The following is a 25,304-nucleotide window of genomic DNA, read 5'->3' as shown; positions in this document are numbered from 1 at the left end:
AAATGTTTAAAGAAACGTGAAATCAACTCCCAAAAGCTCGAGGTGTTCAATGTCGTTTAAACTAACTCGTTGGGTTTAATCTGCAAATGTTTTTATAAACATCTTGTATTATCTCTGTCAAAAATCGAGAAATTAGTTTTTCATTTCGATTTCAACTGAAAAGTGCAGCCCAGTGCACTAAGCTCTCGTTATGCGCGGGGTCCGGGGAAGGACCGGACCACAAGATCGCCTTTTAAGTGAGTTTAGTTTATATACTATAACTGCAGACGCTTGAATACTTACAGGCATCTCAAATGTCGTCTTTAAGTTTTAATTTTTCATTCTTGAGTCGAAATTATCATGAAGAGCAAGAGTTATTTTCTGTCGAAATCATGCTCTCTTCTTGATGAGCATGTTAGATGGCCATAAAATTGGTGCAGTGGTAGTGATTTAGAAGGAGAAAAAGAAATTCGGACTAGTTAAGTAGTAAAATGTGATTTGAACTCATATTATATCCGTTCTGGTTATAAAGAAGAAAATATTTAAAAACACTTAATATAGATTAATTTTCAAAAACATACGTTTAATTCGAAGTGTCTTTACTATCAGTTAAAAAAGTGTTCAAAATAGTGTAGAGATCTCATATATTTGACTTAGTTTCAGTTTGAATTGTGACTTATTGACTATATTTGTACGTAGATATATATAATATTTCAACAACGGAACTATAAATATAGTTCCAACATTATCCTAGATCCGCCTTTGATGTTTCCTTGTTTGCTAACATCCCTTGACTTGTGTTTTTCCACCCAAAAAAAAATTCAAAAGTTAGTTAGGAAAACCGTTGGTTTCAACCTCAAATTAGTATTTGGTCATCCGTTGTTCCCGCTAAAAAAATGTCCCTATCTTTTCCTATGTTAGTGGTATATATGTGTTTACTATTATTGTATTACCAAGCTTTGGGAACTCACCTGTATTACAAATATCAACTACTACCAAAACTTGGGATTCCCCAAGCTGCAGGTGGTAGCAGAAATAAACTAACAAAAAAGTTATTCTGCTACCATAATAAAAACGAAAGTGAAAAAGAAGAAAAAAAAAATGGCCTCATTTAGTTGTAATTCAGTTATTTTTCTCTTTTCCCTTTTATGTATTGCTTCTTTAATCCCAAACTTGCATGCCAATATTGCTGAATTTGACCCTTATTTGGAAAAGAAAGCTGAAGAAGCCCTCAAGTCTTCTCTTGCTGCTTACAATGAAAATCCTGAGGAACTCACTGATACTTTCAACAAAGAAGTTGGAGAGTAAGTATTTTTTATTTTCTTTTTTTGAACAAATGGTTTCTTTGTCTAAGGGTCTCTTGGTTTCTGGGTTGATCAAAAGCTTAATCATACCCCTAAAAGGGTTGCGCAGTGCATTAGCTCTCGCTATGCGCGTGTCCAGGGAAGGGTCGATCATACCCTTATCGTTAGCAAATCGTCTAGTATCTTTCCGTATGAAACTCCAATAAAGTATTACTGAGGTAATTTTAACCCATAATAAAAAGTACATGGGTAAATTTAGACCTCCCCCCTAGTATTTTGACATATGGAATCTGCTTAGACCACGTTGGAGCTCCATTAAAAGCAAGGGCAAATATGAGATGATTTGCTAACGACAAAGGTATGAATAGCCCCAAGCTGGAAGTATAATGGAGGATAAAATTAAGATATTTTGTATAATAGAGTGGTAAATCTTGGACATCTTCCCTTTTTTAATTAACATTAGTTATTGTCCAACATTGCAGAACAATTTTTAATGGCACAAGGAGGCATCTGAAGGAAGAAGATAAAGATGATAAGGATGACAATGATGGTTGCAAGGCATACAATCCAATTGACAAATGTTGGAGGTGTGACAAAAACTGGGCTAATAACAGGAAGGCATTAGCAGATTGTGCTAGGGGATTTGGCCATGGCACAACTGGTGGTAAAGACGGTAAATTCTACGTTGTCACCGATCCCTCGGATGACAACGTGGAAGAGCCAAATCCAGGAACCCTTCGCCACGCTGTCATCCAAGAAGAGCCGTTATGGATTATCTTCGAGAAGTCGATGATAATCAGGTTGAAACAAGAACTAATGATCAACAATGATAAGACAATTGATGGCAGGGGAGTTTCTGTTCATGTTGCATATGGAGCAGGACTAACCATACAATTTGTGCACAATGTGATTGTCCACAACATTAGAGTTCATCACATCCTTTCTACCTCAGGTGGTATGATCAGAGATTCTATTGATCATATTGGTCTTAGGACAGTGAGTGATGGTGATGCTATTTCCATCTTCGGTGCCAACCGTATCTGGATCGATCATTGTACTTTAACTAAGGGTGCTGATGGCCTCATTGATGCAATCATGGCTTCCACTGCTATCACCATTTCTAACTGCAAATTCAATCATCATAACGACGTAAGTTTTTCTCTTCTCCTATTCTTAATAAGTCAGACACTTAGATAAGGTGTCTAAATGAAAAATTTAGAAAAGATTAGGGGGGTTGTCGATGTGTATTTGGCCTAATAACTACAAATGATGATTCAGGTGATGCTTTTGGGAGCAAATGATGCCTTTCCTCAAGATAAAATCATGCAAGTTACAGTTGCATTCAATCGGTTCGGAAAGGGATGTATTCAGAGGATGCCAAGGTGCAGATGGGGATTCTTCCATGTTGTCAACAATGACTATGCTAAATGGGAAATGTATGCAATTGGTGGCACTGCTAATCCCACCATTATTAGCCAGGGTAACCGCTTCAAGGCTTCCAACAATCCAAACACTAAAGAGGTATGCTTAAAATTCTAATCAATTTTTTTTTATAACAATAGTGGTGTCTGTCGGTGATTTCACCGAGTATCTGCTAACTCCAATCAGTACATATACCAGATAGTATCTGCTTACCAAGGCTTAAGCATATGCGAATAAATCAACCTAACGTTTCTTGTCCAATCACATTTTGATATGTTCTATTAGATTGTAGCATAAGGCTAACATAAACAGTTTTTCAGTTAAAACAGTAGAGAGTCATCATTTCCCTTTTGGGGCTTATTGCATGTGAAATTTCTAACATTAAGTATGCTAAATGAAGGTGACAAACCGGAATGGCGCCCCAGAATCTCTGTGGAGAAACTGGCAATGGAGATCTGAGGGGGATTTGTTCTTGAACGGAGCCTACTTTAGGGAGTCCGGACCAGATATCAAGCATACTCCATTCACAGAACACACCAGCATCAAGTTTGAGCCTGCTAAATTTGTCGGCAGACTCACTCGCAAAGCTGGTGTAATCAAGTGCAAGATTGGAAAAGCATGCTAGCCAATGTTCTATATTTATGTACATAATACTAATATATAAACCATATGTACATTTCACTTTTTGGGGTTGACATGGAGCCGAAGATTTTTTTGGGGGGGTTCTTTTACAGTAAGAGAAGAAAGAAATGGCTGAGACATCTATCTGTTGTCTCGTTGTTTTCTCAGTTTTTTTCTACTGTTTTTCCTTTTTTGCTTTTTCCTGGCTGGTTTGCTCTATAGGGAAAAACAGTTGGGAGAGGGAAAAAAGGAAAAAAGTGGGTTCTGGTGAGAGATCAAGTTTATTTTTTGTAACAGAAAGTTTTGATTTATGATTTCTAATAAATGTAAATTTCCCTGTTTGAATTTCAATATAGGCTACATGTGTCCCCAAGAGTGAAATTTATTGTATCAACCTCTATGCTTTTACATAGTAATAAAGACATAATGCCGATATATTTATACTTCTGTTACTCCCGGTCAATATTGCTGTATTTGTAAATATTAATTCTGCAAAATATAAGTTAACGTAATGAAACAATAATAATAAATTCGAGCCCACTGAATTCACAGTGTTTCCTTAAGGAATTTAATCCCCTCCTAGTACCCAAGGTAATGGATTATTTCCTCCCAGGATAGAACGAATAACACACTGGTGTAGCAGTACTTCAAACCCCAGTGTTTCGGCGAACACAAAGTTCGGTAGCAAATCACACTTACAGTTGCTTTGTTTAAAGTTAAAAAAACAATGCAGAACGAAGGAGTATATACTCAGAAAAACGTATGGAAGTTCTGAGAGGAAGGAGTGCAATGTATAGCCAATTTGTTGAGCGAATTGTATGTTGAGTTGAGTATATTTCTTCAACATTTGCTGCTCATATATATAGCAGCCAAGAAGGAGTGCAAGACCAAACGTCCACCCTTCATGGTGGAGCAAGCATTACATGTTTGTGGAGCAAGCACTTCATGTTTGTGGAGCAAGCACTTCATGGTGGGAAGACCATTATCCGGCTGCCAAATTATCAATACACGGATTGGAAAATATCCGTTTACAAATACGGATAATCTTACGTTAATATTTACTATTAACAAATAAATTTGGTCCAAAAAATTAATCAATCAATCGATCATTTGACCAAATCCAAATCCAAATCCAAATCCGTAGCCGAAGCCGAAGCCGAAGCCGAAGCCGAAGCCGAAGCCGAAGCCGAGCCGAGCGAGCGACGACGACGACGGCGCGAGGCTTGCTTTCTTCTTAACTCTTTAAGAGCTACAAGAAGAGCAATTATATATATACCCACCAAAAATGTCTTCCACTTCCAATATGGGACAATGTCTCATTGTTAAGAGGGGAAACTTAAAATTTTACTCAAAATTTCATTTTCCCTCCATTTCCCATTCACCCCCATTTTAAGAATATTACATCTTAAAAAATAAAACCTCAACAATCCCCCACATGAATGGGGAATGGCTATATCACGGAAGTATGCATGAAAAAACTGTGTGATTTACAAGCAAGGATTAATTGCATCTGGATAAGTAGGTTTCCCTTTGAACTTTCCGTAGTAAACTTATGTCGGATATACTCGGTCAATCGGTAGATTTGATATCTTTGAACCGTCGATCTTTGGTGTATACCTAGACAACCATAAGTCACACAATCAACCCTTAACCGTCTTTGGTTCTCATTGTTGTGTTCGTTTCAGCCATGAACACCGCCTGGTTTCATAAGTGCGTAGAGAACTGGCCTTACAAAGTTCTCCTTGAAGCGGCTCACACTTCACACTTAAATAGGTGATTCCTAAACGTGTCATCCTGTAGATACACTATTTGATATACCCCGTATCAAATTTAGAAATCATTAAAAAGCCTTAATGCTTTATCCTTGGTACTGAACATTGTCTCATCACGAGAATGGACTAAAATTTTATTTGACAATGTTGAACCGTCATTAATGACTTTGTTTGATCTCTTTGAACCTAGATCTTGGGATCTCCAGTCTTCTAGGTAGAGTTACCGCCACAATGACTTGTTCTCGGCCATAGCCCCATTCCCCTTGATGATTTCTCAACTACCTCTCTAGTTAGGCCTTTTATAAGTGGATCCGACACATTATCACTTGACTTTACATAGTCAATTGTGATAATTCCTCTAGAGAGTAATTGCCTAACGGTTTTATGTCTTCGTCGTATATGACGAGATTTACCGTTATACATGACGCTCCCAGCCCTTCCAATTGCCGCTTGACTATCACAATGTATGCATATTGGTGCCAACGGTTTGGGCCAAAATGGAATGTCTTCCAAGAAATTTCGGAGCCATTCAGCTTCTTCACCGGCTTTATCTAAGGCTATGAATTCAGCCTCCATTGTAGAGCGGGCAATACATGTTTGTTTGGACGACTTCCAAGATACCGCTCCTCCACCAATAGTGAATACATATCCACTCGTGGACTTAGAATCAGTTGAACCGGTGATCCAATTTGCATCACAGTATCCCTCAATCACCGCAGGGAAATTACTGTAGTGCAATTCAAAGTTCTGGGTATGTTCTAAATATCCCAAAACTCGTTTCATTGCCATCCAATGAGATTGGCCTGGATTGCTCGTATATCGACTCAGTTTACTTATAGCACAAGCTATGTCTGGTCGTGTACAATTCATGATATACATTAAGCATCCCAATACACGAGCATAATCCAATTGTGATATGCTTTGGCCTTTGTTCTTTGCTAATGCAAGATTCACGTCAATTGGAGTCTTTGCAACTTTAAAGCCCAAGTGCTTGAATTTTTCAAGTACTGTCTTAATATAATGAGATTGTGACAAAGCCAGACCTTGAGGAGTCTTATTGATCTTAATTCCCAGAATTAAATCAGCAACTCCCAAGTCTTTCATATCAAACTTGCTATTGAGCATACGCTTAGTAGCATTTATGTTGGCAATGTCATTACTCATTATCAACATATCATCCATATATAGGCAAACAATGACTATGTGATTTGGAACATTTTTAATGTACACGCATTTATCACATTCATTTATCTTAAAACCATTTGACAACATTGTTTGGTCAAATTTCGCATGCCATTGTTTGGGTGCTTGTTTTAGTCCGTAAAGAGACTTAACAAGTCTACATACCTTCTTTTCTTTACCTGGAACCACAAACCCTTCAGGTTGTTCCATGTAAATTTCTTCCTCCAACTCTCCATTTAAGAAGGCCGTCTTAACATCCATTTGATGAATTTCAAGACCATACACTGCAGCTAATGCTACTAACATCCGTATGGACGTAATTCTTGTAACTGGAGAGTATGTATCAAAGTAGTCTAGACCTTCTCGTTGTCTATACCCTTTGACTACGAGCCTTGCCTTGAATTTATCAATAGTGCCATCATCTTTGATTTTTCTCTTAAAAATCCATTTAGAACCCAAAGGTTTATTTCCAGGAGGAAGATCAACCAATTCCCATGTATGGTTGTTCAATATGGATTCTATTTCACTATTGACTGCCTCTTTCCAAAACAATGATTCCGAAGAAGTCATAGCTTCTTTAAATGTTTGAGGCTCATTCTCCAATAAGAAAGTCACAAAATCTGGTCCAAATGAAGTAGACGTTCTTTGACGTTTACTACGTCTTGGATTCTCCTGATTACATGTACTTTCTTTTGTTTCTTCCCGAGGTCGTTTAGATCCTTCACCAAACGATTCACATTCCTTTTTATACGGATATATATTTTCAAAAAACTCAGCATTATCTGATTCTATAACCGTATTATTATGAATGTCGGGATTTTCTGATTTATGAACCAGAAATCGATATGCTTTACTATTTGTCGCATATCCTATGAAAACACAATCAACGGTTTTCGGTCCTATCTTTACCCTTTTGGGTTTAGGAACTTGCACTTTTGCCAAACACCCCCACACTTTAAAATAATTCAAGTTGGGCTTCCTTCCTTTCCATTGTTCATAAGGAATGGATTGTGATTTGCTATGGGGCACTCGATTTAATATTCGATTAGCCGTAAGAATGGCTTCCCCCCACAAGTTCTGTGGCAAACCAGAACTTATCAACAACGCATTCATCATCTCCTTTAATGTGCGATTCTTTCTTTCCGCAATCCCATTAGATTGGGGCGTGTAAGGGCTGTTGTTTGATGAATAATTCCATATTCTAAACATATTTCTTCAAAAGGAGATTCATATTCACCACCCCTATCACTTCTTATCATTTTTACTTTCTTGTTAAGTTGCGTTTCAACTTCATTTTTGTATTGCCTGAATGCGTCTATTGCTTCATCTTTACTATTCAGTAAGTAAACATAGCAATATCGAGTACCATCGTCAATAAAAGTTATGAAATACTTCTTTCCACCGCGAGATGGTATTGACTTCATGTCACAAATATCTGTGTGAATTAAGTCTAAAGGATTTGAATTCCTTTCAACTGACTTATAAGGATGTTTAACATACTTAGATTCCACACATATTTGACATTTTGATTTTTCGCATTCAAACTTGGGCAGTACTTCCAAGTTAATCATTTTCCGCAAGGTTTTATAATTGACATGACCCAAACGTACATGCCATAAATCATTTGACTCAAGTAAGTAAGAAGAAGCTGAAATATTATTATTATTTTCAACAACCATTACATTTAGATTGAAAAGGCCCTCGGTGAGGTAACCTTTTCCCACAAATGTTCCATTCTTACTAATTACAACCTTGTTGGATACAAAAACGCACTTAAAACCGTGCTTAACAAGAAGTCCAGTAGAGACTAAATTCTTTCTCATTTCGGGAACATGAAGGATATTGTTCAAAGTCATGACCTTGCCAGAAGTCATTTTTAGAAATACCTTCCCATATCCTTCAACTTTTGCTGTTGAAGCATTTCCCATATAAACTGTCTCTCCGGGTTCAGCAAGAGCATAGGTAGCAAAAGCCTCTCTAACTGCACAAACATGGCGAGTGGCTCCTGAATCAAACCACCACAGTTTAGGATTTCCCACCAAGTTACATTCAGAGAGCATGGCACACAAGTTATCAACATCATCATGGTTTACTACCATGTTTGCTTGACCCCTTTTCTTGTCTTTCTTCGGAGCACGACACTCCGTAGATTTGTGTCCGGTTTTCCCATAGTTGTAGCAGTTTCCACTGAACCGCTTCTTGCTTGGGTTGTATTTCGGACCAGAAGCCTTCTTCCTCTTTTTGTTAGCTTCAACAATATTTGCTCACATTATTGTTGAATTTCCACGGCCTCTCCTTTCAGCAGCTTTATTGTCCTCTTCGATTCTCAACCGAACAATGAGATCTTCAAGGGACATTTCCTTTCGTTTGTGTTTCAAATAATTTTTGAAGTCCTTCCACAACGGAGGCAACTTCTCAATCATTGCTGCTACTTGGAATGCTTCGTTGATTACAAGACCTTCAGCAAGTAGATCATGAATAATCACTTGCAATTCCTGGACTTGAGTAATAACAGACTTGCTATCTATCATTTTGTAGTCCAGAAATTTTGCGGCAACGAATTTCTTCATCCCGGCATCTTCAGTCTTATATTTCTTTTCAAGCGCATTCCACAATTCTTTGGATGTCTCCATGCTACTGTATACATTATACAGATTATCATCCAGTCCGCTAAGAATATAATTCTTGCATAAAAAATCAGAATGCTTCCACGCTTCAATCACGAGAAAGCGTTCATTATCTGGAGTTTTATCCGGCAGATCAGGAACATCTTCCTTGATGAACTTCTGTAGACATAACGTAGTTAAGTAGAAGAACATCTTCTGCTGCCAGCGTTTGAAATCAATCCCGGAAAATTTTTCGGGTTTTTCTGCCTGTGCCAACGCCGGTGTTCGGCTTGTCGTTGCGTTGGCAGTCGCCATCGGAACAGCTTGGTTTTCGTTTTCAGTCATCATCTTTTACAGAAAAGAATGACATAAACAAACGTTTAATACACGTTTTCAAACTGGAGTAAAAATCACGTAGATTTTAATATCCAACAAAACGCCACGAAGGCTTAACTCTCCAAAACGGGAGTACACAAACCACAAAGGTTTTAGTTTGCAGAATAATAAGAATAACACAAGTACAGAAATAAATATTAAATTCCTTAAGATTGTTACTCCCGGTCAATATTGCTGTATTTGTAAATATTAATTCTGCAAAATATAAGTTAACGTAATGAAACAATAATAATAAATTCGAGCCCACTGAATTCACAGTGTTTCCTTAAGGAATTTAATCCCCTCCTAGTACCCAAGGTAATGGATTATTTCCTCCCAGGATAGAACGAATAACACACTGGTGTAGCGGTACTTCAAACCCCAGTGTTTCGGCGAACACAAAGTTCGGTAGCAAATCACACTTACAGTTGCTTTGTTTGAAGTTAAAAAAACAATGCAGAACGAAGGAGTATATACTCAGAAAAACGTATGGAAGTTCTGAGAGGAAGGAGTGCAATGTATAGCCAATTTGTTGAGCGAATTGTATGTTGAGTTGAGTATATTTCTTCAACATTTGCTGCTCATATATATAGCAGCCAAGACCCTTCATGGTGGAGCAAGCATTACATGTTTGTGGAGCAAGCACTTCATGTTTGTGGAGCAAGCACTTCATGGTGGGAAGACCATTATCCGGCTGCCAAATTATCAATACACGGATTGGAAAATATCCGTTTACAAATACGGATGGTCCAAAAAATTAATCAATCAATCGATCATTTGACCAAATCCAAATCCAAATCCAAATCCCAAATCCGTAGCCGAGCGAGCGACGACGACGACGGCGCGAGGCTTGCTTTCTTCTTAACTCTTTAAGAGCTACAAGAAGAGCAATTATATATATACCCACCAAAAATGTCTTCCACTTCCAATATGGGACAATGTCTCATTGTTAAGAGGGGGAAACTTAAAATTTTACTCAAAATTTCATTTTCCCTCCATTTCCCATTCACCCTCATTTTAAGAATATTACATCTTAAAAAATAAAACCTCAACAACTTCGTTTAAGAAAATATGGATTTCAAGAACAGATATATGCAGCAGAACCTATCAAATAGAAACTCTTCTCTGTCATTTTTCCATTCCATCAATGTACGTGTTCTCATGCAAAAATCAATCGTGTTATTTGTCACAGTTTTATATTCAAGACACAGATTTTCCATATCCTTATAGAAAATTGATCCAAAGTTTTCAATCGAACAAACACTTAAAACGAAGAACTATCAGAAAAGAAACAGAATATTGGATTAATTGATATATGGGCACAAAGTCAGACATAAGGAATTTCCTTACAAAGAACTATCTTCTTTTGAAGTTGTTTTTGTGAAGACATGTCCTAGCATTGTGCCCTTTCCCTAAGCACACACTGCAGCTATAAGTTCTCTTTGCCCGAGTAGCAGAACTATTGATTGTAGCAACAACTTTAGTCTCATTCTTCTTTTGGTTGCATGTCCTTCTATTATGGCCAGTTCTTCGACACTTGCTGCAATGATGGTTAATCTTGACCATCTTCTTCGGTACAATTAAGCTCGACTTTAAGCAGGTTCTTCTGTTATGACCCTTTGCTCCACATAGTCGACATCTATAACGTCTATCTGTATTGTCTCGAATTTCTGGACAGTAGTTACTCCTATGCCCTTCCTGTCCACAATTTCTACAGTAAAATTTCACTCCTGCAATTAGAAAAATCAGCTATTATCTTCATCTTGAAGAGAAACATGCTTTCATTTTACAATTCTCAAACAAAAAAGCATATCTAATTCAGTATAAACAGAAGACCTTAATGAGAGCACCACTTGATATTCAGGAAAATGTACCAAGACATTGGCTTTTCTGATAAGTGAAATAATAATGTGATCCATATTAAATCCAAACCCCACCCCCCCCCCAAAAAAAAAAAACCAAGCCCCCTACAGAAAATACCAATAAGATGTAGTGCTTGAATATCAAGAGCTATATGCAATATTTATGCCGCAATAGCCAAATGGTGAACTCAACTTTTTGCGACAGGTAAATGAAGGGAAACAAGAATAAAATCTTTCCATTGTTCAAGTGTTTAATGGTTTACAGTAATCATTTTCTGTAGTGTAATAGTTCAAGACCCTTAAAGAAACATTCAAGGGATGGCTTTTGACATCTGCAGCACAACTATGACATAATCAAAGAAGAAAGCAAAACCACCATAAATTTAAGTGTGACATAAGCAAATACTTTATAGACCTTTCATGGATATACTTCTCTTGCGACGGTTATCTAGATCACGGAAGTAATCTTTCATGGAATCGGAGGCACGTTTTCTAGCAGCAGGTGTTCCCTTTGCTTTCTGCATAACAAGTATCATGTCAAAGTAAAACTTTTAGGTTTGGCTGAAGCAATATTGAGAAAATATTCTCCCCTTTCTACCTCATCTATTCTAATCATTATGGAGATCTGCGATTTATGATAGATTTACATCATGATTGATAACTTTAAAAATCAGACAGACATGCTCTGCAGTAACTAACAATAAGTTAACAGAACTTGCAATGCTACTCGGCAAGAGGGCTGATGGAATATGAGCTTATGGATTAGAACGATATATATAAAGCGGCAAAATACACAAGTACCCAAATCCCTGAAAAATACACCAAATCCCTGTTACACACTTTCTGATGACAAATATCATTTTACACACTCAACATTTTCAGAATGCAACTAATACACACCATTTTTGACTCGCGTGTAACTAATACTTTATTTAATAAAGTTCCACGTGTTCAAATTTTATTTAATTTTTTTTATTGGGTTACAACCCCTTCTTCTCCATCTTCATCGTCTGAAATCACTCCCCCAATTTATGGTGTAGATAAAGGACATGGCATTGAAAACATCAGGAGCATATAAGCAAGGTACTCCATGTACAACTCTGCCGCCGACGACTCTATGGAAGAATGGAACTACGGAAGCCAAAACGACATGTTGAACTCGACGTCGTTGGATAAATTCCGGTGGTCGCACAAGAGAACAGGGAGTTCGAGTTCCAGCTCGACTGCGGGGAGGAAGGAACTGGATGCGAGGGAAAGGGGTATCGAGCGGGGAAGTTACGCCGGTGTCGGCGTGGCGAGTGACCGGCGAGTTAAACCGGTGGTGTTCTTTGAAGAAAGCGAGCCTAAAGAGTGGGCGGGTCAGGTTGAGCCGGTCGTGTTTTTGATTAAATTCCTCCTCGATTTGGTTTTACATCTGTAATTTTTACTCGAATGGGAGCAAAGATTTCAAAAAGTTGTCTTATATCTTAATGAGCAGGTTGTCTACATTTTTTAAACCTGCTCTATAATGGTGTTGCAGGTATGAGTTTGAAGAAGATGAGGGCATATTTGTAATTTTATATTTTATATTTTTATTTTTTAAGTTAATGACACATGTCATAATCTTATTGGTGTGTGATATTACCGATCTTTGAAAAAATTGGTCTAAGAAAAAAGTTGAGTGTGTAAGGTGATATGCGTCGTCAAAAAATGTGTAACAAGAATTTGGTGTATAGTTCAGGTGCCTACTTATGTATTTTGCCTATATCAAGCTAAAGTTACACATAGGTTGAAGTCAATCAATTAGTCGGATATGAAGTTGACAAAGTCAAACCTTAATAGCAGCTACTCTTTGAGCATGAAGCGTAGGATCGCCATGGATAATCTTCATCCTCTTACTAAATAGTCCAGTCTTGGCATTTAAGCTCTGCAATCATCCAACTAAACAAAAAAGATTATATTCAAGAATTGGCGAATCCCTCTGAAGTTTAAGCTTTTGCATAGGGATCCAAAGAATCATCCAAATGACATTGTCCATGCAATAATGGTGAAATAGAAACATCAAAATAAGGAAACCAAGTGACAATAGTTTGATTGAAGAATTACACCTATCGGAGAGGACAAGTGGGTTGCTGACAGAAAAATGAATACTAACTTTTAATGATCTGCTGATCTTCAAATTGACTTCTGTATTTGGAGATTGGTAGACACGCTTAGTTTTCCTCTTCGCGTCAAGCTTTATGTCTAAGTTGTCCACTTCATCGTCTTCCTTTACTTTTAAAGGGGAACTGAAAAAGATCATGTAGGCTTCTTATAGAGCAACGTTAACTAAATTTGCAAAGAAGTATTGCTATGCTTAAGCCAAATGTGGCAAGACAAACATGTACCATGGTACATATTGAGTGGCACACTGATGAAAACTTGATTATAGAGCAAATTTATGCGTTGGATGTAACAATATTACAGCGAGAACACATGACTTTGAAAAACCGGAATCTGATTGAAACATGAGGCAGGAAATATTTACCTTGATCGAGCTTTCTCCCAAGGCCTTTCATCAATAGACTCTTCCCAAATGACACAATCTCCACCGCACTGATGACAAGTCATCATACCCTGCCGTACATGAAAACTTCTATTAAGAACATATATAGCTTTTGTATATATGAGCATCACATCGATATTCCAACTGACATATCAAGTGTATATTTAGGTAAGTTTAGAGCTCACTCCCACCGGTCCCAAATATTAGTCACTTATGCAAATGGAATTTGTTTCAAAATATTTGACGCTTTAGAAAAGAAAGAAGTCATTTATTACTTTCTTTTTTTGCGAACCTACCCTTACTGTTCCAATTAGTGGGGTGTTAATCAAGTGAGATGTTTAAGTTAAACAAATAGAGTACATTTTTACGATTAAGACTATTAAATTTCTTTCTTAAGGGGTGGAGGTAATAGCACACATCAGCCAGAAAAGAAGTTACCTTTCCATTACACAATGAACAATCTAAACTGGATCTCTCTATTCCACATTCAATACATGGAGTGTAGCCCCTTCCCCTGCAGCTCGGGCAAGGCAATTCTCTTATATATTGGCCATTTGGGCCAAACCATGATCTTGGACTCGACGCACTAGAAACAACCTTCCTGGAAAATGAATAAAAGCAGGTCATAGGAATGCAGATAGAAGATCGATAGTTAACTTATTCAATAGATAATTATGAGTAAATACGCGAAAAAGGGGTTTCTTATCATGAGGAAGGGGTATAGAATTTATGCTTCAATTATCAAAATAACCAGTCTATGCAGATTTCAATGACTATAGCAGCAACAAAACATAGCCCATGAACTAATGCAAGCAATTAAATAGAAACAGAAGAAAAAGAAGAAGCTAAAACCTTGGCTGCAAATCAGCAGCAAGTCCAAAGAGCTCCTCTGAAGGGTCATGCATAACCTGTTAATAGAACATGTGAAATGTAAGCCCTCTTATCATACAGTATTTCAAGAAACAAAAGGTTAATTTCACTTAAAGTCATTTAACTTTATCCACTATACAGTTAAAGTCACAAATATAGCATTAAAAGTAATTGAACCTTATTCACTATAACTGTTAAACTTTTCACATTGTAACAATAATGTCACAATTATATTTTGATGGTGCATTTACTTGGAAGGGTAGCATTGGAGCAACGGTAAAGTTGTCTCCGCGTGATCTGTATATCACGGGTTCGAGTCGTGAAAGCAGTCACTAGTGCTTGCATTAGAGCAGACTTTCTACATTATACCCTTTGGGATACGGTCCTTCCCCGGACCTACGTGAATGCCGGAAGGCTTGTGCATCATGCTACCCATTATCCACTATAACAATTAAGTCACTCAATTTTACCCGTTACTTTTAAAGGAGAACCAGAAGAACAACAATGAACTCAAAGCTAACGAAGGAGATCCGCAACTTGAACAAGGTACACGGGATCTTTCCTACCCTTTCGATTTCGATAAGCCACTAGTGTACTTCACCACAAGTAAAGTTAATAAATTTTACCACTATAGTTTAGTTACTATACTTTCATAGTCGGTGAAGCTCAAGCTCAGTTGCTTAAATGTGACAAAAAATAATTGTGTGACTTTAACGGTATACTGGGTAAGAAACAGCACATTTCATCTCATTTCACTGCCATAGGTTTGTATATGTCTATGTAAAAACAGAAGAGACTAAAAAAAATAATAGTACCTGATTTTGTTTGATGGGTTTGACAGAATCATCATCAGTAAAAGAAGAGAAGATTGGAAAATAAAGGAAGTTAAGTTTTGTCTTAGAAGGAGACAAAATCCAGTAGTGCAAGTTCTTGTTACAGTATCTCCACTGAGGCAACATTACCCGAAATGATGAACATAATGCTGGTGACATTCTTGCTATAGTTCATGGAAAAACAATGATAGATTTCCTTGAATTGAAAGAGCAGAGAGTTGTGATTTTTTAGGAGGTATATATGTGGATGCAAAGTAGACAGCAAGATTCCATTGATTTATCCTCTGCTTTTGGTCTTAAATGTTTTGGATAATGGGCTCCATACTTTCCTATCTACGGCTCATATTATTCCACCACGTTGCATGACAATCCAATCCAACGGTTGACAAAATATACAATGAGGAAAAGTTTTGGATAATAGGATAGAAAAAATGACAAATTGGTTTAAACTAGTTTCTCATTTATGATGCTGAATAGTTTTAAAATATCAAATAGTAAACAAATTGTGTTTGTTAGATTTAACGGGACCCGTGGGGAAAAAAAAAAGATTTAATGAGAAACACTAGAAAAACTTGGTCGAATCCGATATACTACAGTATCAAAAATTGCACCGAAATGGATAAAAAGTAGCAGGGGGATTGCACCTAAAAAAAGATGCATCGAACTCTAAAAATATAACACACGAAATAAAAAATAATAACAAAATTATACCTATGGTATAAATAGAATTATATTTAAGGTGAATATTTATATTTTATAGAAATTCTAGGGTTTGTTATTTGGTGGTTAAGCCACTTTTTCCCTATAAATATAAGAGTTATTTTCCATTGTAATCCATCTCAAATCAATAAGAATTTTGTATCTCTACTTTTATCTGCAATACTTCTATATTTTGTTAAAAAGATAAACCCTAAGTCTAACACAAACCGAAAAATAGGTCATAAGGCGAGAATTGTCCAATAATATACAAAGAGACTTTCGCATGGCCAAACTCGACACCCTTGCATGTTTTAAATTTGCTAATTAAAGCGTGAATAAATATTTGTAAGCCTAACATCCAGTAAACTAAAAGTTGGGACTTAACATGTATTTTCGTCATTTAACTCAAGGGAGATTATGTTAGCCCACAAGCAAGTTAGTACAAAAATTAGTTAATTCATAAAATATTATCAATATTAGTCAATTAGCTATTTGATTGTCAAATTTTTGCTTTCTGGGAAGGATAAATATGTACGTAGGCCCTATCCCTACCCGGGGAGGTAGAGAATTCGAAGTAGAAGATGAATATGAAAAAAGATGATATGTGTATCACACTGTGTATCATTTATGTATCATATATGTATCATATTTATATCAAATATGTATGACATGTATATCAATGTAAAACTCTGTGCGAGATACATGTGTGGTACATGTTTGATACATGTGTCGCAGAATTTTTTTAAAATATTTTAACTATGACTTTTAATACCAAATCTGTCCAAATCACCTCCAATCTTCCTCAAATTTCGTATATTGACGCATCTATATGTTTTCAATGAATTTCAACTATACACATTGAAAAGGATTCATTTTAGCTTAGATTTTTGGAAGCTTGTTTTTTATTTATTTATTTTATATATTTTATCACGTTGTTTGCTACCTCGCCCATGAAATTTCATTTATGGCTTGCATTTAATGTTGCTAATCACGCTTAAAAATATAGAAGTAGATCTTTGCATATGGTTTTGGAGAGAAAGACCCTTATTTATTTAGGTTTTATAATTATTGTATGTGCTTGACAAATTTTGATAAATTTAGAATAAATGACTAGAGGTCGGTAAGTTAGGACTTATTTTCAACTTTAACCATGGGACAAGAAGTACATATATGAAAAGAATATGGATTCAAAAATTTCATATAGGAGGAAATTGCAATACTCTAATAGCCTGTTTGGCCAAATTTCTCACCATGTCAAAAATGCTTCTTTTTTTTTTCTTCAAAAAAGTGATGTTTTCCTTAATTTGAGGTGTTTGGCCAAACTTTTATTTTTGAAAAAAAAGTGCTTTTGGCTAGAAGCAGAAGCAGCAGAAAAAAAGTAATTTCTTTCCCGAAGAAGTAGAAGCAAAAGTAGTTTTGACTTTTTTTCCTACCAAAAATACCCTCGGCAAAAAATTATATATACCAAAATAACCTTACTTAGTTTTAACTATTAAGTAATATAAAATAACTTTTGGAATGAACTTTCATATTTATTGGATGATTTTTTGATATATTTAAATTATCTTGAAAGAATAAAGTACTTTTTAATTTTATTTTTATATTTTACTTAAAATAATTATAAATATTTATTATTAAAGATAATAATTAAGTTTTTTATTTTATTTATCTACTTATATAATATTAACTATTAAGCAAATCTCTTCGTGTCCTTATTTGTAATTTGACACATAAAAATACTTTTTGAAAAGCTTGGCCAAACACAAATTATTGTTCAAAAGTGCTTTTCAAATTGATTAGTCAAACACAAACTATTTTTCTACAAAAGTACTTTTGAAAAAAATATTTCTCAAAATAAGCTGATTTTTCCAGGTTGGTCAAATAGGCTATAATTCCATAAATTTGGATATTGCTTTTTGCCATAATTGGAAGATTAATTTCATTTTACTTTAAATAAATACACTGTCCCTCAAAATGCCTGCTCAAACACTAGTAGGTGATAGAAAAAGATTTTCCCTTTCTCCATCACTAAAACGAAAGCTCGCTCGCTCCAAGAATAGGGCTTTCCAGTTTCCATTTTTGGGCAGCAAAAAGCTTTATTATATACATACCGTTAGCCATTTGAGAAGCCATGTTAAACCTTTCTCTTTCTCCTGCGGGGTTTGGCCTTAACCTCCAAAACCCTACTAAAACCTCCTCCCCTTATCCCTATCATCAACCTCTCTCTTTCTCCTCCTCCTTCTATAATATTAACCCCTTTAATTCCAACACAAAATACTCTAAAGCTTTGCCCAGAAACCTTTCCTTAACATGCCGCCATTCTGAATACTTTGAACCTCAACAGCAACAACAGGGTAAACTCTGTTAAGTTTTGCAAAATGGGTTTTCTTTTTTTGGACTGTGTCTTATTCTTATTTTATTATTTTCCTATTTTATGGACCGATTAACTTAAAATTCTAGCTCTCAATGGGTTTTGGTTTTGGGTGGCTGTGGTTAAGGTTTGAGGGCTTTTTCTACAATGAGATTGCTAAAATTCCCCTATTTGCTTCATTTGTTAAACTCAAAATAGTGCCTTTTTGCTTGATTTACAGTTGTTTGTTGTAGGTGCAGTCTATATTAGGCATTTGGACAATATTTAGTTGAAATTGAAAAGAAAAAAAAAGAGGATTTGAAGCTGAAGTTGGAAAGAGCATTTGCAAGTTGTTGTGTTTGGACATAAATTTTACTTGGAAAAAAGGTTGAAGATTTGAGAGTAAAAAAACCATTATTTTAGTTCAAATGCTCCACAAACAAGTTTTTCAATATTTCACCCGTATTTCAAATACTGAAGTTCAGTATTGGCAGTTGCTGATGGCCAAAGAGAATTTCAGGAAATACTGAAATATTTTTTCGAACTGTAGTCATTAACGAAAATGTCAGAATATTTTCCCGCTTTTGATTCGTCCGAGAAAGAGTTTTGTCTCCCTTCTACCTTATGTATTGTTTTTTCTAGTACATTGTGCTTAGAGCATGACTAGTATTGGTTTGTAATGATGACTTGGTCAGTTTATATGCTTATGAGCCATTTCATGGTATGAAAGAATTAAAATTGTTCTTGTTTTTTTAGGGGCATCTACGCCTAAGGTTTATGTTGGATACTCGATATACAAAGGGAAGGCAGCTCTCACTGTCGATCCTCGGCCTCCAGAGTTTTCACCTTTAGATGTATGCTTCCCCATGTGTTCGGGTTGCCCTTCTTCTGCTTAATCTGTATTAGTCGTTGAGCAATTGGTAATTTAATGCCTGCTTTGCTTGTTGTAAATTATGGAGCAGTCAGGGGCCTTCAAGCTGTCAAGAGAGGGTTTTGTGCTGCTTCAATTTGCACCTGCTGCTGGTGTTCGCCAATATGATTGGGGTAGAAAGCAGGTAATCATTATGTTAATTCCTATCTTTGCCCCGCTGTAGAATGCATTTTTTATGTGCTTCTCTTACAATGGATTGGGGTGAGGCTAAGGTCTGATCAGATAGTAGAATATGTAGTAGTGATTCGTGGGAGACATGTACGTGATTTTTCACTAACATGGTCAGTGTGCCATGGAGTCGGGCATTATTTCTGCTCTCCTTGTGTTGATTTCTGAGTGCCTTTCTCGGTGTTTTTGTATTTTCAGGTCTTCTCATTGTCTGTGACTGAAATGGGATCTCTTATCAGCCTTGGGGCAAAAGATTCATGTGAATTTTTCCACGATCCAAACAAAGGAAGAAGGTAACACCTACTCCCTTTGTTTCAATTTAGATGATTTAGTTTGACTTGGCACAAGTTTAAGAAAAAAAAGAAGATTTTTGAAACATGTGATCCTAAAAGCTTGCTTTAGGGACAAAAACTTTGTGGGGCCATGACATTTTGGTGGTTGTGAAAGCTTATCATTAAGGGTAAAGTGGGTAAAATAAAAAGTTCAAAGTTAAATTGTTTCCCAATATAGAAATGTGTCATTCTTTTTGGAACAGACTAATAAGGAAAGTGTGTCATTAAAATTGAAACATAGAGAGTACATCTTTTCGCAAAGTCACAAGACCTAGTGTTATTGATTCCTAGTGTGAACATTGTAGTAACCACTGTTCGGCAATTAGCTCCAGTTACCATCTATCGACTGTCCTGGGTATGGTTATGATCTGTTTTTCTTGATATATTTGTAGGCATAAACATACACTATTTATGAAAATACTTGCTTGGAGATCAATATTTTTAATTAATTGATAATATGTATCCTCATCAGTTTAAGTTCTAAGAAGGCATCTTATGTGTGCTTTACAGTGATGAAGGTAAAGTCAGGAAGGTGTTGAGGGTTGAGCCACTTCCGGATGGCTCTGGTCACTTCTTTAATCTCAGTAATTGCCTTCTTCCTTGAAATTCTGTTACACAGAAAATTGGATGGTTTATTTCTAAACTATAGAACATGACTCATTTGCATTCCTTAAATGAATGCAGGTGTTCAGAACAAGCTTATCAATTTGGATGAGAACATTTACATCCCTGTTACAAAGGCAGAGTTTGCAGTTCTTGTCTCAGCATTCAATGTAAGATGAAGCTGGTCTCCCAGTTTCTTTCTTGACATATAGTTGTTATTTGTTTCCTCACCCGTGTGGTATTCTGTTAAGTTAGTAAGCCTCTTGATTTTTGTCAGCTTGAGGCGCTAAATAGCGAATTTTTGCTAAAGTTCATGCATGCAGATAGCTGGTTATTTATGCTGCGTATAGATCCATTCAATAGCCCCATTGTTTGCTATTAACGTGGATGAGAATGGAGAAAGAAACAAGACGAGTGGTAACTTGTGCAAGCTTAAGACTTGGCTTCGTAAGTAGAATATCTTAGGATCAGTCTATTTTGGGAAATTGCCTTTTTCTTTAGGTCCCCCTGGACCTTGTAAAGTGGTCAGAGTCCATTCAGATGCAGAGTACTTTGTGCTTTGTTGTGAAAACCTGGGAATTGAGTTGATAAGGTTTCTCCTGTTACTTTTCTTGCATTTTGAATTAATAGCAAGTGGTGGAAGCTGAATCTTGTTTTTCAAAAAGTGTCTCATGTTATACTACAAGTTAAACCATCTTAGAATGAAGCTATCTACAAGGTGCCAAGTATAATTCAGGCCATAGTATTCTTTGCCAACAACATTGCCCTCCTTCGACTATTCCTCTTGCTAAAGATGAAGCATTGTGACTAGCTAACCCTTTGTGATTGTTGTCGGTGTTGACATTTCAAGGCGGTTTTTCTTTCTGATTGATATTTATACTCTTCTTTCTTTCTAGCAGGATTACCTCTTTTAACATGTTTTCTGCTAATATTTTTTGCAGTTCGTTGTGCCATACCTTTTAGGTTGGCACACTGCTGTGAATTCCTTCAAGCCGGAAGATGCCAGCCGTTCAAACAATGCAAATCCAAGATTAGGTGCTGATTTAGAATGGAGTCGATAGTTCTGGCAGGATAGAGTACGTCGTATGTACTATGATCGAGGAGCAGGATGTTCTTTGGCCCTTCAATCAAAATTTTGTATGACCCTCTTTGACTTGCACCCTCCATTGATTCTACAAGGGGTTTTAACTGGGAGTGCTTTCCTAGAAGTTTCCGCGACGGTTGAATTAACTCTCCTGTTGTAATGCTGATTTAATGTAGTTGTGTTGTGTCTAGGTGTGTTTATTGTGTAGCCATATTGCAGTGGAAATTCCCATTCACTGATTATTCTGTTGAATGTGAAATCATCTAGTTTTTGCCAACCTATTTGGTTCTTTTTATGTCCTTAGTTCAGGATTATATGCTATTCCACCTAGCTTTTCCCAGAATCACAAAAGAGGAAAGATGTCAGCTTGCCAAACAAAGGAATTTTTGACCTGATATTTGCCTCAAGAATGAGGTTGACACTGTGACCTGTGCATAGCTATGTTTTAAGAGGTCCAAAGTATACTTGAGGATTTCTCTACTGTATTTACATGTTCTAGTAAAGTAGAGAAGTATACAAATACAAGGGAAAATTGCCCTAAGTTGTACTAGTCCTCAGCATGCCCACCGACAACATATCCAGTATATTTTCACAAGTAGGATCTGGGAAGGTAATGTATATGCGGGCCTATGTTTTTGACTCAGCACGCTCACCCATATAAGGACCGGACTATTTAACTAAACAAATAAATATGATCTGATGTTCCACACACAATCGGCCAACAACCAAGAAGAAAAAAATATACCATAGCTAATACTTGAGGACAAATGAGAACACGGAAGAGATATATAATGAAGAAAGCTTAAGACCCTAGGGACACGTTTTAAAGTTATGCACGCGGAAGGATGCAAGTGTCTTAAAAAGTGGATCTAGCACTCTACACCGCTATTATAAGGAGAAATGTTAAATATATAATGCATTTAAGACCCTAGTGATGTGTTTTGACGCCATCAAGGTCTAGATTCAACACGAGCAATATCATCAGAACATTTCGTTACCATCTTTATTCATCGTATCCAAAAGACATGATGGATCTTAGACAAAGCCCATGACAAAAATTATGTAAACTGTACTTGTTTGGATGGTTGTTACCTATTGTATTGGATCGTATTGTTACTTTAAATACAATATTTGTTTTGATTGCTACTTACATTTTATTGTATCGTATCGTTAAATCCATCGTTACGTAACGATGAAAAGTGTCACTTTATGTAACGACAGATTTGGTGTGGTGGCGTCGTTACCTTTTTATTCTCTCATTTTGCCACCCTTTATTATTAAATAAACATATTTTAATAAAGAGCACATGTCCTAGTTCATTGTGCCACAATATATCAACATCACCCACGAGATGAAGGTGAAGCAAAATATGAAGCAGAAGAATGCAGAATAGAAGGAAGTGCCTTATTGCATGTGGAACTGTTAACATAGTAATCTAATTAATCAACATTTAAGAAATAATTCGTTAAATTAATTATAAAGCATATGATATTAAAACAGTAAGTATATTTATAATTACGTAATGCTAATACTAGGTTATTAATTTCAAAACTAAGACTTAATTAATTTTAAAAAATAAGTATTTATTGATGGAAAATACTTTCAAAACATTCATTGTAAATGTTTAAGTATTATTAAATTAATTTTAAAAGGGAGAGTCAAAATTAGCTGTCAACACTTGGCACAAGGACATACTATACACTTATTTATTCTACTTTTGATAGTTTCAAAATCTACTGAAAGCAACTTCTTAAGAACTTAGTTTAGATATATCCACGTCTTCTATGCCAAAGAACTACATCTAATTTGTTAGCTTCAGCCTCTTGTAGTTAGAGCAACCACTTTGTCCCTTTTAGTTGTATTAGTGTATAGTAGGTAGAGACGTAGAGTCCACCATCTTCTTTACCAATCCCCTTTACCTTCCCAGCGAAGAGCTCCTGAAACACATAAAAACAGGAAAGAATGTGGCCGAGTACTGTAACTCTCTATTAGTGTCACGACTCAAAATCTAACCATGGTCATGATGTCGCCTATCTTGTTACAAGGCAAGCCTATTTCCCAAAATATTACTACTAAATCGATTATAAGAATTTAATAAAATATTTTCAACATTTGAATTTTTCATAAACTAAATCAACTCTAAATATAATTATAGAAAATACGGAAATGAGCCACAAACATCGGATGTCACTAAGTCATGAGCGTCTAAATCTATGAACTAAGAAATAAAACTGTCTAACTGTCAATACAGTCCAAAAGAAGAAATGATAAAAAGAGTAACAAGGTCCTGCGGACGCTAGCAGCTACCTTGCAGTCTCCAATGATAGCCGACCTGAACTCAATGATCGCCGCGCTCTAACTCACCTGGATCTGCACATAAAGTGCATGGTGTAGTATGAGTACAACCGACTCAGTAGTAACAGAAATAACTAAGGAACTGAGTAGTAGTGACGAGCTAAGCAGAACAATTCAATTATTTCTTTATCACAATTTAGAATAAACAGAAATAAACAAGTAAATTCCATCAACTCAATAAATGCTACAAAGGAATTAACGGGTAAAATGCAGCAACAGCAAAAGCAATGAATCCTCACAGCAATATCACTCCATCACTCAGCACTCAGCTCTCAGCACTCGCACTCAACACTCAACACTCAATAGACTCCGGAGGGGCTCCCAAAGCCCAAGCGCTAAGCACGAACAACTCACGTGCTGCACGGACAACTCACGTACCATAATATCAATCCCTGGATCCGCACGGTCAACTCACATGCTACGCGGACAACTCACGCGCTATGATATCAATACCTGGATCCGCACGGACAACTCACGTGCCTCAATCAAATACCTCACAACAGGCCCTCGGCCTCACTCAGTCATGTACCTCTCTAGCCTCACCGTCATCAACAAATAAGGGAAACACAACTCACGTCAAGTATTACAGCATATCAGCAAATTAATAGGGACTGAGGTAAACATGTACAATAATATCTATGACTGAATGCAAATAATGTGAGCATGAATAAAGCTTAAGCATGATCTCTAACATGAAGGAAAACAAGTTCAACAACAAACAAACACATAACCACATATAATAGCCATTAGGCCTCACAGCCTCACGGGACGGACCAAGTCTCAATCCCTCGCGGTGCACACCGACACGTCCGTCACCTAGTGTGGGTATCACTTCCAAACAATCACGTGATGTCAAATCTCTAGGTTTATACCCTCAAAGCTAGAGTTAAAACTGTTACTTACCTTAACAGCGTAAAATCCTACTCCGGGATGCCCTCGTCTCTGGATTCGGCCTCCAAAAGCTCTGAATCTAACCAAAATCAGAATACTACTATCAACATAGTCTAAAGAATCGAATTCCACAATAAAAACTACATAGATATGCCAAAAATCCAAAATCGGCCAAAACCCGGCCCCCGGGCCCATGTCACGACCCCAAATTCCCTTCGTAGGTTGTCGTGATGGCACATAGTCTCTAAAACTAGGTAAGCCTAACAATGCGGAATGATAATAAATATCTGAAATAGATAAACTACAATTCAAATAATTTCAACTCCCAAAACCCGGTAGAAATAAATCACAAGGTTCTAAGAAATTATTCTCAATGTCTCTATATATCAAGGTCTAAATAAAATATAATGAAGCAACATAAAATAATAGAAGGGGACTCTAGAGTCTGTAGACGCTGGCAGATATACCTCGAAGTCTCCGTGTGCAGGTAACTCACTGACGTCTAGGCTGGTAAGATGTACCTGGATCTACACAAAAAGAT

General features: G+C 36.5%; 3 protein-coding genes across 3 annotated transcripts; 2 read left to right on the top strand and 1 right to left on the bottom strand.

Annotated features, from left to right (window-relative positions):
- Window positions 1-946: 946 nt before the first annotated feature.
- On the top strand, window positions 947-3,677 carry LOC107788586 (pectate lyase-like). The gene is made up of 4 exons (XM_016610265.2): window positions 947-1,283; window positions 1,766-2,432; window positions 2,562-2,804; window positions 3,106-3,677. Exons 1-4 carry the CDS (start codon window positions 1,081-1,083, stop codon window positions 3,328-3,330), a joined length of 1,338 nt encoding a protein of 445 aa, XP_016465751.1. The 5' UTR covers window positions 947-1,080; the 3' UTR covers window positions 3,331-3,677.
- A 6,867-nt stretch (window positions 3,678-10,544) lies between these two features.
- Window positions 10,545-15,616, bottom strand: LOC107796219 (uncharacterized). Its single transcript, XM_016618962.2, has 8 exons — window positions 15,333-15,616; window positions 14,500-14,555; window positions 14,086-14,248; window positions 13,630-13,718; window positions 13,258-13,390; window positions 12,937-13,029; window positions 11,539-11,641; window positions 10,545-10,991 (listed from the first exon to the last, which is right to left on the bottom strand). Exons 1-8 carry the CDS (start codon window positions 15,507-15,509, stop codon window positions 10,618-10,620), a joined length of 1,188 nt encoding a protein of 395 aa, XP_016474448.2. The 5' UTR covers window positions 15,510-15,616; the 3' UTR covers window positions 10,545-10,617.
- Window positions 15,617-18,033: 2,417 nt separating this feature from the next.
- On the top strand, window positions 18,034-21,794 carry LOC107796220 (single-stranded DNA-binding protein WHY1, chloroplastic). The gene is made up of 7 exons (XM_016618964.2): window positions 18,034-18,403; window positions 19,156-19,253; window positions 19,362-19,454; window positions 19,697-19,791; window positions 20,341-20,414; window positions 20,515-20,603; window positions 21,375-21,794. Exons 1-7 carry the CDS (start codon window positions 18,181-18,183, stop codon window positions 21,492-21,494), a joined length of 792 nt encoding a protein of 263 aa, XP_016474450.1. The 5' UTR covers window positions 18,034-18,180; the 3' UTR covers window positions 21,495-21,794.
- Window positions 21,795-25,304: the final 3,510 nt, after the last annotated feature.

The sequence above is a fragment of the Nicotiana tabacum genome, chromosome 24 (genome assembly GCF_000715075.1).
Source record: "Nicotiana tabacum cultivar K326 chromosome 24, ASM71507v2, whole genome shotgun sequence".
Classification (NCBI taxonomy): Eukaryota; Viridiplantae; Streptophyta; class Magnoliopsida; order Solanales; family Solanaceae; genus Nicotiana; species Nicotiana tabacum.
The sequence above is the reverse complement of the archived record's forward strand: the minus strand, read 5'-3'. Positions and strand labels throughout refer to the sequence as shown.

What these genes read in the sequence shown, in the direction of transcription:
- LOC107796220 (XM_016618964.2), top strand. Translation starts at nt 18,181, where the DNA reads ATGTTAAACCTTTCTCTTTCTCCTGCGGGGTTTGGCCTTAACCTCCAA. An exon ending in ACCTCAACAGCAACAACAGG is followed by an intron (nt 18,404 to 19,155) that starts GTAAACTCTGTT and finishes TTGTTTTTTTAG; the next exon opens with GGGCATCTACGCCTAAGGTT. An exon ending in GATCCAAACAAAGGAAGAAG is followed by an intron (nt 19,792 to 20,340) that starts GTAACACCTACT and finishes TGTGCTTTACAG; the next exon opens with TGATGAAGGTAAAGTCAGGA.
- LOC107788586 (XM_016610265.2), top strand. Translation starts at nt 1,081, where the DNA reads ATGGCCTCATTTAGTTGTAATTCAGTTATTTTTCTCTTTTCCCTTTTA. An exon ending in AATTCAATCATCATAACGAC is followed by an intron (nt 2,433 to 2,561) that starts GTAAGTTTTTCT and finishes ATGATGATTCAG; the next exon opens with GTGATGCTTTTGGGAGCAAA. An exon ending in ACAATCCAAACACTAAAGAG is followed by an intron (nt 2,805 to 3,105) that starts GTATGCTTAAAA and finishes TGCTAAATGAAG; the next exon opens with GTGACAAACCGGAATGGCGC.
- LOC107796219 (XM_016618962.2), bottom strand. Translation starts at nt 15,509, where the DNA reads ATGTCACCAGCATTATGTTCATCATTTCGGGTAATGTTGCCTCAGTGG. An exon ending in GCTGCTGATTTGCAGCCAAG is followed by an intron (nt 14,249 to 14,499) that starts GTTTTAGCTTCT and finishes TTCATTTTCCAG; the next exon opens with GAAGGTTGTTTCTAGTGCGT. An exon ending in AAAGAGTAGCTGCTATTAAG is followed by an intron (nt 11,642 to 12,936) that starts GTTTGACTTTGT and finishes CTTGTTATGCAG; the next exon opens with AAAGCAAAGGGAACACCTGC.